General features: G+C 46.2%; 1 protein-coding gene across 4 annotated transcripts in view; it reads left to right on the forward strand.

Annotated features, from left to right (window-relative positions):
- Nucleotides 1-12,838, forward strand: part of ARL6 (ARF like GTPase 6) — a 955,202-nt gene that overhangs the window by 247,924 nt on the left and 694,440 nt on the right. For all 4 annotated transcript variants that reach the window (XM_085603578.1, XM_085603577.1, XM_085603576.1 and 1 more), the window contains one exon: nucleotides 2,542-2,688. In XM_085603578.1, coding sequence (XP_085459704.1) covers nucleotides 2,542-2,688 — 147 coding nt within the window. The remainder of the gene's footprint in view (nucleotides 1-2,541; nucleotides 2,689-12,838) is intronic.

The following is a 12,838-nucleotide window of genomic DNA, read 5'->3' on the forward strand; positions in this document are numbered from 1 at the left end:
GTGTCTCTCCTCACCCTCCACGTGTCTCTCCTCACCCTCCACGTGTCTCTCCTCACCCTCCACACGTGTCTCTCCTCACCCTCCACACGTGTCTCTCCTCACCCTCCACACGTGTCTCTCATCACCCTCCACACGTGTCTCTCCTCACCCTTCACACGTGTCTCTCCTCACCCTCCACACGTGTCTCCTCACCCTCCGCCTCACCCTCCACATGTGTCTCCTCCTCACCCTCCACATGTGTCTCCTCCTCACCCTCCACAGGTGTCTCCTCCTCACGCTCCACATGTGTCTCTCCTCACCCTCCACACGTGTCTCTCCTCACCCTCCACACGTGTCTCTCCTCACCCTCCACGTGTCTCTCCTCACCCTCCACGTGTCTCTGCTGCACGCCTCACACTGCTGCACGCCTCACACTGCTGCACGCCTCACACTGCTGCACGCCTCACACTGCTGCACGCCTCACACTGCTGCACGCCACACACTGCTGCACGCCACACACTGCTGCATGCCGCTGCACGCCACACATTGCTGCACGCCGCACACTGCTGCACGCCGCACACTGCTGCACGCTGCACACTGCTGCACGCCGCACACTGCTGCACGCCGCACACAGCTGCACGCCACACACTGCTACACGAAACATTGCTGCACGCCACACACTGCTGCACGGCACACACTGATGCAACCGGCACACTGCTGCACGCCACACACTGCTGCACACTGCTGCATTACTCACTGCTGCATGCTGCACGACACTGCTGCACGCAGCACACTGCTGCACGCCGCACACTGCTGCACGCCGCTGCACATCACACTGCTGCATGCCTCACACTGCTACACGAAACACTGCTGCACGCCGCACACTGCTGCACGCCGCACGCTGCTGCACGTCACAGTGCTGCATGCCACACACTGCTACACGAAACACTGCTGCACGCCGCACACTGCTGCACGCCGCACACTGCTGCACGCCTCACACTGCTGCACGCCTCATACTGCTGCACGCCGCACACTGCTTTTATGCGAGTTTATGCTACTGACATTGTAATTGACAATGCCTTTTATTTGTTTTAAAACTAAAACATAAATAAAAGGCATTGTAATTTTACAATGCCAATAGCTCAAACTCTTATAAATGCGAGACCTATTGCATTGCAAATGCTTGTTGGAGCCCTCTCTATAAGTCTCGCCAGACCAGCGCATGCGCTGTGTCAGGCGAGACCTAAGGAGGCGGTGGGGGACGGGAACCGCCCTCAAAAGTAAGCCCCACGGTCGGGGGGGGCGGTCTTCGCATGGATCAGCGTAAGCCACGCCCAATCACGGGGTGGTGAAGGGGGCTGGTGGCAGACAGTATTAGTGGACTTGCCTTGGTATGTCTTACAACAAGGCAGCTGATAGGGGTACATCGCACAAGTCACTTGCGAACCAGGCCCGTTGGTTGCTGGGGCTCTGAGGGTACTCGTGGTAGTGAGTTACGCCTAAAACCATAAAGGGTTATTCTCTTTGTCGATGGTGGTAAAAGGACTCCAGATCCTTAAAGTCTGCATGGGTTCATTTGCCAAGCCAATGATTTATTACGCTACTTGTGATAACGTGAATTATGATACCGTTGTTTGGTTTAATATTGATCAACGTGATGTTCGTGATACCTAACCTGACGTGGGAGGCGTGGACGTGGTCTGACTTGGTTTGATTTATGAATGCCTGCGCTGACAATGAAACGTAAATAAACTGCGACCTTTTTTTTTTTTTTACTTCTAACTGTGATGAGTGGTGCAGTCATTGACTCAAGGCTTTACTGTTTGGTGAGCTGAGTGCCAGGATTAACACCCTGTCAGCCCCTCCTTTCTTTACCCTCTCATCTACCTCTCAATCCCTTCCGCCACACACCAACACATCTCCCACCCCAACAAACAACTTTACACGAGTGTGAAGGATGTAAGCTATATGTGATTCAGGTGAGTTGGGGGAGGTGCGGGAATGTGATCAGTGCAAGTCACTGCTTTGATGCAGCCAGCCAGGAACTGACCCTGTGAAAGGGGGCCCCTGCTGCCTCATTTTATTTACCAGCTGGGACGAGGGTGACACATTTATTTCCGCCCAGGGCGCTATCCAAGCAAGGGCCGGCTCTCGCGTTGATAGTCTGATGTGGTGAGGTGCAAATAGTATATGGTTGCTAGCTGGTTCATGCAGTATAAAGACGTGTGTAGTGGCAGTAGCGTTTAAAAATCTGATATGCATTCTTATCCGTATTTTATTGCACTGTGAATATCGGCATATTTTCTGTAAACGCTATATTTAGAAGTAGTGTGTTTTGAAGGGCAAGATGTTGTATATCTAGGCTTATTAGTCAATCTGCTTTAGTATGAAGCCTCATTCCTTATAATCAGCTTATAAACCATTGATTTACCATGTTAGCTAAATCTCCTTCCATTTTGCTTGCATAGAATCTGTTTGCTTTCCTTGTTGCCTGGCGATGGATCGATGTGTGCTGAAAAGCTACAGTGTTTCACCTTAGGGTTTTATTTAATTAATTACCAGGTGGTGTCTGTCTGCGTTGGATTCATGGGGCTGTTTGACAGGCTTGCAGGATGGCTTGGTCTGAAAAAGAAAGAGGTTCACGTTTTGTGTCTTGGTTTGGACAACAGCGGTAAAACTACGATCATCAATAAACTTAAACCTTCAAACGTAAGTATCCTTTTTGATATATGTGTGTGTATATATATGTGTGTGTGTGTATATATATATATATATATATATATATAGTTTAACGTATTCGAAGAGGAGCATAAATTCCTAGGTTATGTAGATCACTATGTCTTTATTAATGAAATGCAAACAACATACTTGTCTTTTCCACAGTGTTTGACTTTCGACGATCCGCTTTGCAAACATTTTTTGTGCTGGGTGCCTAGAGGGAGCGATTAACTACGTTTCGTTAAAAGCTGTGTGATTTTAGTTTGTTTGCACGCTGAAGGCTGAAAAACATTTTTAGTTTGTTCACAAACACGGTAGCCTGTATGTAAACTGGCATTCCCTTACAGCTGGTAGGTTTGTGAAGCTAAGAGATTTAAAAGACGGTTGTTAGTTCTACGTGGCCATACATGATATCCAAGGACATTATTCACCATTGTTTCAGTTGATTGGAGTATGAGTATCCTCACAGGCACATTTGCAGTTCTCTACCTATCAATGCCAGTGTGCTAGTCCAGGGTCTGAGCGCAGAGACATTTTAAGGCTAGGTCAAGTTGGCAATTGCACAAGGTCGCCTAACTTCCAAGGCCCCCCCTACTAAACTGCACAGGATAGTCAAAAGACTTCCTCTGTCGCGGTCTCTATCTTAACACTTTCTGTATACCTCTTTTTCTCTGCCTCACTTTTCTCTTGCTCTGTCATATCTCCCCCATCCGATAACACTACACTTCTTTCTGTACTTCTCTTTTATCCTCCCTTTAACATACTCTTATCTCTGTCTACCTTGTCTCTCAACCTCACCCCTACATCATCTTTCTTTCCTCCATTGTCTGTCTCTACCTCTCTAATTGTATATCACCTCTCAGCACCCTGACAATCACTGAAAGCACCTAATGCCTTTATTTCTCAGTCTCTTATTATCTTATTGAATAATGCCTTTCTCCATCTCACCTCCTCTAATTCATCTAATCTTATAGAGACCTCTGACTGCAGATTACGTACCTTAAAATATTCCCCAGGCATCAGACTGGATCTGTAAAATCTTGAGCAGTTCCTCTGCATGCTGTTAGGTGATGGCAATCACTGCATGTCTGTGTTGTCCACGCCGGATGTGATGTGCGCAGTGCCTATATAAGTGTATAGGCACCACCCTGCATGCTGACATCAGTTATTTTCTTTCCACGCCATCAGCGCAGATCTGGAAGAGCAACCTCAGTCATTTTTTGACTGCTTTTTTTCAGCTTTTTTGTCAATGCTTTTTCATCTTGCGCTCCCAGTGTGCCTTAGGGATGTGGTCTAAGAAACCTGTGAGGTTTAAACTCTGTGGGGCCTGCCACAGGCAGATGTAGAACCCCCGCCTGATTGGCTTGTGGTGCCGGGAGCGGGACCACAACTCCAATGCCTGCTCTGACTGTCTTGTGGTGGACCCAGGAGTATCAATTGAAGCTCCTGGTCACTCGACACCGGATGACTTCGCACCACTCTCAGTCCCGGTCACATGGAAGGTCCTGGACCCGCTGTCGCAGTCGTTCCTGACGATCGTCGTCGAGGTCAAAATCTTCGTCGGGTAAGTTCCACAAGAAAAAGAAGGTCACGAAGTTGAAGCAATCTTCGACTTTCCTGCACCCGTCCAAGTCATTGGATGAGGCGTAGCGAAAGTCTAGGCCCCACTCCCACACTTCTCCTGTGGAGTCTGGGTCTGTTCCACGCATCCCAGAATTTCCTAAAGCCAGAGCGGCCCATGCACAGTTGAAAATAATTTTTTGAGGCCATCCATCTCCTATTTGGGCGAGCCACCCCCTCTGGAGTGCCTTCTGACCCCATGGCTTTTGAAGGTACCGCAACTGTACATTGACAATTCCCGCCAGTGGGTTCACCCTTGGCACCAGTGGGGCCCTTTGAATCTGTTTCTGGCTCTGGACCGATTCCGGTCACAAACCCACAACCTTCACTGGATTCTGGTCCAGTGACTCCGATAAGGAGCTGGACCAGCGTCGTCTGACATCGACTCCGGTGCAGACCGGATCAAGACTCTCGGCGTCGGAGACAATGCCTGCATTTTTTGACAAGCCCTGTGGAGAATATGCTTGGGGCAGTTCTGAGGATCCCAAAGGGTATCCTTTCCCTTGGCTGAGGATAACTGGTGTGAGGAGCTGGCTGATGCCAGTGGTCTGGATACCTTGCCAGACACTGGCCTGTTCTCTTCTCCTAGTGTGGCTACAGCGGAAGGGTCTTCATTTGCCATGATGGAGCAGAGGATCGCTGAGGTCCTGGACCTTATGCTGCCGTTGAGGACGGCCAAGATCAATGTCTTGACAGAAGTGCTTCGACCAGAGGTAGCCTCCATGGAACCTCTCCTTCACTTAAATGAAGTGGTCATTGATGCCCTAGTTTAGGCTTGGGCCAAGCCCTGCACAGGGGCCCATGTGTACAGGATGATTTGATGCCACCACCACTCCACTCCTGGGGATCCAGCTTTCCTCAGCCAGCCCCCCCTCCCCCCCCACCTCTGAAAGTCTGGTTGTGCAGGTCTCCATGTTCAAGGTTAACTGCGGCACGTTCGCTACCATACCACTGGATAGAGATTTCAAGAGGCTGGACACATTTGGTAAGAGGATAGTCTCTTCCACCAGCCTTGCACTGCTGTCAGTGAACACCGTGTGCTTCTTGGGCCGGTATTCCCATACATTAGTAAAAGAAAAGTAGGAAAAAATCACCCATGTAGAAAGTTGCCGGTTGAGGCTATCTGAAGATTAAGCGACGAAAGAGCTGTGAGCTTTTCGACCCCGTCATAGTTAGGGTGTGCCGACGTTAGGAAAGCTTCAATGTGTTCTAAACATGCGTCCAAGCGTGTGTTTCCAAATGTTATAAAAACAACTAAGTAGATGATCTATGGGGTAAAGTGGCTCACCTAATTCCTGAATGCTGAATTACAAACTTATCAAACGGGTCGTTACTTGAGTTACAACGACCTTAATCTTCAGATAGCCTCAACCGGCAACTTTCTACACGGGTGATTTTTTTCCTACTTTTCTTTTACTAATTTTGCACCTTGGCATGACATATGCAAATCCTATCTCCTCACGTTCATGTACTGTTCAATTACAATTGCAGATGTAACAAAGATTGTTTTTCTTCTGTGTTTCTGTTGTAGCGCGACGCGGATACTTTTTCTAGATCCATTCAACAATGTATAAAGACATTCCCCCGAAGAAGGGTTCTCAAACCCGAAATGCATTGGGAGTCACATTGTAAATGTTAAATTGTTTCCTTGACACATAAACATTGTATTATCCAAATCATCAATTGTAATGTACAACATGTGTTTTTGGATTTCCCTACTGTGAATATTATACAGAGGCAACTCGTTTGAATTAATTCTGATTTACTTGTATATTAGAGAAAATATAATCTCATTTATAAACAGTTTGTTTAACATCCTTTATAAAGTCCGAGCAGTTTTGAATTCAAAATTTGGAAAAAAAATGATTGAGATTGTTGAAACCTTATAGGACACGGCAGTGCATCTCACAGATCTGGGTTACCAGGTCTTTTTCTTTGAAATTATATCTCCTACATCTTTTTCAGGGAGATTCACCTTTCTGACAATGGTCCTGTGCTTTTAAACGTAAACATTATTTGGCATGTAGCCATCATGCTGAGTAGAGAGCTCTTTAAGAATCTTGCCCGCGTATCTGACTAGGAACAGTACCAGGGGTGTAGGAACCTGTACAGACATGAAACCTATTCAGCATGACTTGGCAGTTGCACATATAGGTGAGATCGTTACCCAACACCTGGATTATGGTTAAGAATGGTTTAAAACGTCTATAAGGGGCTTTGACCTTTGAACCAATGGGACGAGATGCTCTACAGCTGTGACGTCACTCTGCTCCAGACGCAGATTGACACCTCCTCACATCACCGCCAATATACAAACAATGATCAGAGACCCAGCATTACTGTGATCCCAGAAGGGGTGTGGGCACAGGTAACCGGACAGGTGGCAGACCTTGACGCAGTAGGTAGACAGGAGTCTCGAGTGCTACTCGGTGATTGATCCATACTCACCGTAGCTATACGGATAGTACGGCCGCCATTCCCAATGCACTATGACTAATGTTTGTTCCATTTTTTTGTACTTTCTGACGGAATGTGACTACTGGCACCGCCTCCTGCCGGGATCTATGTTGCGCATAAAGATCGTAACTTAAGTAAGTTTACCCTCTATTATATACACTTATGGTAATTTGACGACCCAGTGACATTGAGGGGCATGTATGTACACGAACTCATGTTTTTTTGCCTAGAAGCTTAACTTGTGTGAATTCTTGTGTGTATGATTCCAATAAGATGCTTGCTGCCACCGTTTGGGTGACATGCTTGAGCATACCAAGACTTGACCATGGGAGCACCCCAAGGCACAATTGATCTACACGCAAGTGGTTACCCAAAATTTGTGGTAATATTCACAACTAAAAATGGCCTCATATGGGGGTCATGAGAAGTACGTTTGCACAATTTGTACTTCAGGCAATGGGATCAAATCACACATACAATCACATAGCCTGAAAATGAATGGCATTGAGTTTTGTGTGCAGGTAAATGTTATCCTGTACCCTACTAATTAACCATTACGAATGGGCCTGATACTTTTTACAATTGTGTATGTTGTTTTTTGTTATGTCTCCTTTCCTCTTTCAGAAATCTATATTGTTGGTGGATATCGTAAGATACGAAAACACTCTGCATCTACGCACACCTTAGCGTGTGTGGGTATACAACACCAGCTCAGGACATATCTAAACCTGAGTTTCACTAGCCCTGAAGAAAGCCAAAAGAAATTTGATACTTTGGCTGAAACATGTAGACCACTTCACTTCTTTGGGATGTGCGAGATCATTTCTCCTATTTCACGTCCAACTTTGATTTAAACCCTAACCCTGGATCTTCTTAATAAATTTGGTTCACACCGCTTGATTTAGTATCCTGGAGGTAGTCTTAAGGTTTGCACTCATTACACTCACCTTTTCTCTTCAAAAGAATTCCGCTCTGCTGTAAACAGACGTCAAAGCACACTTATGAGGCACTCTGCCCCGTAGGTGGGAACCCAATGATGAAGCATAGGGTTTTAAAAAAAACCTAATGGGTTTTCCTTAATGGGAATCTACTTCTATCACCAAGAATAAATTGGTCTTTCCAGACCATCATTAGCTCGTTCCCTCTGAGGTGCTCCATTTCATCGGAGCCATTCTGGATACAGTGTAATTCCACCCACATTCTCCGGAGCTGCGATTCCAGGATATTCAGGCTAGGATACCGATATTTGAGCTTCCATCCTGGATTTCGGTGAGACTGACTCTAAGGCTGCCGGGTCTTTTCGTGTAAAGAAATGCCTCTTTGTGTATGGTCAGCTCCGAGTTTTTTGACTGATGAGCTGGTTTTTCTACTCTGAGAAGGCACCGAGGCCCGCTAATCAGACCTCAGTGCCAGTGCCCTGACCCTAAAGTGTATTTCAAAATTAGCTGTAGTCCATTGAAAATGGCTAACTTCCCTGTAAGTCCCTAGTATATAGTACCCTGGAACCCAGGGCATTTGAGTTAGAAGGGTACCCAAAGGCTTAAAGCACTGGTTGCGCCACCCTGGAGACCACCCCCCCCCCCCCCAGTAAAACGAGTCCCCCAGTCTGCCACTGCAGTCTCGCCGAGTTGTTGTGCACTGCTAGCCCGACTTTGCCATTAAAAGCAAAGGCACAGCCACTTTTTCCTCCATACATTGGTGTAAGTCACACCTCTGCCAGGCTACCAAGTCATAAGGCAGGCTACAACATATGATACAGGCAGGGCATGTAGTTTATATATCCTGACAGTAAACACGCGAAAACACTTTTTACTGTGGAAAGACTTGGTCACCCAATTGGCGAGTACAGGGTTATATGCTGACCCCTCAGCTGTGCTAACTCCTGAACGGTGCAACCAAGGTGGGCACCCCAACATATCAAACAACTTGTTACATTAAGCCCGACTTGTATCTCAAGTTGAAATTAATGTAACTTGTTGCATTGTGCAATTTTTATCAAGCTGCCACTTTCTTGCCTTTACAACACTTGTGTCTTCCTGAACACACACAGTGCCTGTTACACAAGTCTGCTTTCTGGCCTCCTGGAGAGATGTCGCAATGAGTCTCCGGAAGCAGAACAATTTGGAATTGCAGGCCAGGGAAGTAATATTACCTCCCTCCTACTGAAAGCCACTAAGGTCTTAGCCCCAAAAGACAGGCTTCATAGGCGAAGCTGCATTTGAAAAGCAGATGTGTCACACTAGGGAGGAGGGCTGCTCCATTGCTTAGGTAGACAGGCTGGCACAAGGAGAAGAGAGGTGAAACCAGTTGCCAAACCGTTTTCCACAGGAGCCTCTAGCCCTGAGGTAGCCACACCCCAGAGATGGGCTAGGGAGATCTGAACACTTAGAGAGGGGCTCTCCATCTTGGGAGTGGACAGAATGGTGCATCCTGGATTAGCAAGATACCACACTTCACAGGAAGGGGTCACCAGGTGGAAACCTGGTTTCCATTGGCTACCAACCGCATCCTGCCCTGAGGACATTTTCCGATCACAAGAGGGGAACCCCTGGCACCCAGACATCATGTCTCAACTGATTTGGAAGAAGGGCCAAGGAAACTTTGTCCTGCTGCACTGAGTGCCCAGCAAAGAGAGGCTGCACTGTTGAAGACTGCACCTGCTGGTTAGCGTAGAGAGGGACTGTGCCTGCCGTGTCCTGTTCCAGGAGGGTTTGTCTCCAGAGCCCAGTCAAGCCAAGAAAACCCCAAAGGCCGGCCAGTTGACTGGCCTCCTATTTGCAGGACAGGGACACAACAGCTGAAGAAGCCTGCTGGGGCAAGTTGGCAGCCCAAAGTCTTGAAGCGGCTGCCACCGCTGCCGTGCAGCACCAAGACATGACGCACAGAGTTGTGCCCCGGGCCCAGGAGTGCTGTCGGGGAGTTGCTTGGACCCTCAGAAGGTGAGTTATCGACCCAGAAAGGACTGACCTGTGACCACTACACGAGGTGACTGGTAGTCCAGTGGCGACTGGAATTCAGCCAGACTAGAGAGGACTTCGTGGGTCATCGACCCTGCAACCAAGACCAGGTCAGCATCTTCATGGACTGAGGAATCCCTACAGTATGACCCCCGTAGACCGTGTGATACCCTCAGTATCCTTCAACCCTTGCATCAGGATCACTTCATAAGAATCCAAAGCACTAGTGATAAAGTGCCTGGAACTTCTGGAGAACTGCTTCTCCTTTGGAGATAACTGTTTCTAAGGACTTTGCTTGTTCCCCGCCCCTCCTTTGACTAGCTCCCTGCCAGAGAAGGTCACCCAAAGTACTTCTAACCAACAACATTGACACTTACTAAAGTTTTCCTTGAAAAAGTCTATAAGTGTCAAATTTGTTGAATTTGCCACGGCTTATTTGCGGTTGAGTAAAAATGTTTTGATTCATTACTACCTGTAGAACCCATATCTCCGGAACCTTCCGGTGGATTACAGTCTATTTTTATAACTTGGTGTCGGATTTCTTGAGTGTTGTTGTTTTTTTTCCCTTATGTTTTTTTGGGTGCTGTCTAAATGATTTACACTTGTACCTCTATGTAACCCTTGCTCCTCAGTGCTACAGCTACTCAGGATTGAGCTGAGGGTTTGACAGACTAAACCTAAGGGTCCTAAAGGGGTTGGTACCACACCCTACAATACACCCCATTTCCTCACACTCTGCTTCCTCCAATCTGCTGGTAAAGCATGTTCGCTGGCATATGTGGGTTCTGCAGTGGGACCTGAAGTCCCAGTGGGCGCAGCATCAGGGGAATCTCTCCAACCTGGTGCAGATATTGGAGGGAACTGCAAAAGGCCTGTAGTAGTGGCTAATGAACTGTGATTGAGTCAGCGGCAGACCCCTCTCTCTTTCCCCCCAAAACATCATAGTAGTGACACATGCATCACTTATAGGTTGGGAAGGCAATCTGGGAGAGGTGGAGATCAGAGGACTTTGGTCTCTGGCAGAGTCTCAGCTCCATATCAGCTTGTTGGAGTTGTGACCGATTCGCTTGGCATTCAAAGCCTTTCTTCGATCCATCAAGGTGAGTCTGGTTCAGGTGTTCATGGGCAACACCACGCCATGTGGTACTGCAACAAGCAGGGCAAGATGGGGTTGTGGACTCTGTAAAAAGATGAACTTGATCCCCTTCCGTACAGCTGTACAAATTGCTTTTTAAATTTCTAAATTAAATTCAACATGTACAAATATACATTTCCAACCAAATTATACCAATACAAAATCATACAATCCCTTTTATTTTGTTACAAGCAATGTGTGCGGAATATTCTCCGCTACTCATGCATATTTTGAATTTCAAAGACAATTTACACAATAATCATGACGTGCCCATGTGATGCTCAAACATACAAAACTCCCACAAAACTGTTCCCAATGCATTTCGTGTTTTTCAAATCCCTTCTTCAGGGGTGCTGTCAAGATAAAGAAAAAATACAAACTACTTAAACATCAAACAGGGAGGAAATCCAATGTAGTTTACTTCATGCCTGCCCACCACTTATCATTTTGCTTATTGTGTTAACAATGCAAATAGAACTGTGAATTTAGTGCTATGCATGCATTCCACTGCTCCGTGCAATCAGTGTTGATGTGAAACATCCTCATATACATAAACTTCGTTCCTGTCTCTGTTCACACTCGACTTATGGTGTAAATAAAGCCTTAACCCCACCGTATACTTAAATACCCAGTGTAGTATGAGCAGAAACTCGGTACAATGACTTACTGAGAGCAAACTCCAATAGTCTCGAACACGTAACGTGTGTCTCAAACTGGCTCAGTTCTTCTCATGACAAATCTAGACAAACAATAATCCCAAATTTACACATTCAGGTTTAACATCCCAAATCACCGAAGTCTCCAATGCTGTCGCAATGCACTTACCTTAATTATTTCCACGTGTATCAACTTATTTACTCCGCGTTTTAAGCATCAAAACCTTCAGAGTCCAATTTACTGTTGGACAACGAAAAAAACTTAATGAAGACCCTGTAATCCAAAGTTTTGCTAGCCCTATTTCGAATTCACTGCGCCTCACCTTGTTCCAACAAACATGTTACGTGAAATGTTACGCGTGCAGTGAAGCCGGAATGTACACTCGCGAGTGTGACTCCTATGCTGAAATACATCGAGACCTGAACACAAATAAAGGACTCGCGGTCATATTTGCTTTGCAAAACAGACGTCACCATCTTGAAATATACTTTGATTCTTAGATGTATGTAAGAAACTCAAACATTTCATCAAAAGCTTTGAACAAACAGACTTGTGTTCTCAGCAAGGGTACTTCTTTTGTACCAACATACCATACCAACGAAATGGAAGTAGAAGTAGCAGTGTTCACATTTATGTGCAATCTGTGACTACGTCACTTCTTTCCCAATATTGTACCAACTATACCACAAGGCAACATCAGTTCATCTGGTCTTGAAAATCCTGAGTACGAGGAATTTAAACGTAGTACATATATGGCACCAACTTCGTCTAAAGTATTGGATGCTTTTGAAATTCTTGTTAAAGAACTGGCTCATTTAAATATACAACCTAATATCAGATCGAATTTGACCAAGCACGAACACAAGATTTTACAAGATTTATCATGCGATCAATCATTAACATTCCAATCTGCAGATAAAGGGGGAGTATTGGTAATCATGGACACTAGTTTCTACACATCTGAAGTTCAAGAACATGTTATGGACGTCACTACGTACGTTTTGTTGGAACATGATCCTACTATGGAGATTAAAAGAACATTGACGGATATCCTTGACAAAGCCAGAGAACTACAATTTGAATACACCATACCCCAGACTCCCAAAACTGTACATGTTGCCAAAAGTAAACAAAGATTTGTTAAACTCACCCTTTAGTTCCATTGTATCGGGGTGTGGGTCACTTTTTGAGCCGTTAGGAAAATATGTAGATCATTTTTAGGTCTCGCCTAGCATTGCAGCGCATGCGCTGCTCGCCCTGCGAGACCTCGTAATCGTGGAGATTTTGGAAGTGGAGTGGAAGCTCTTCCCATGCT

This window comes from Triturus cristatus, chromosome 1_2 (assembly GCF_964204655.1).
Source record: "Triturus cristatus chromosome 1_2, aTriCri1.1, whole genome shotgun sequence".
NCBI classification, from domain to species: Eukaryota; Metazoa; Chordata; class Amphibia; order Caudata; family Salamandridae; genus Triturus; species Triturus cristatus.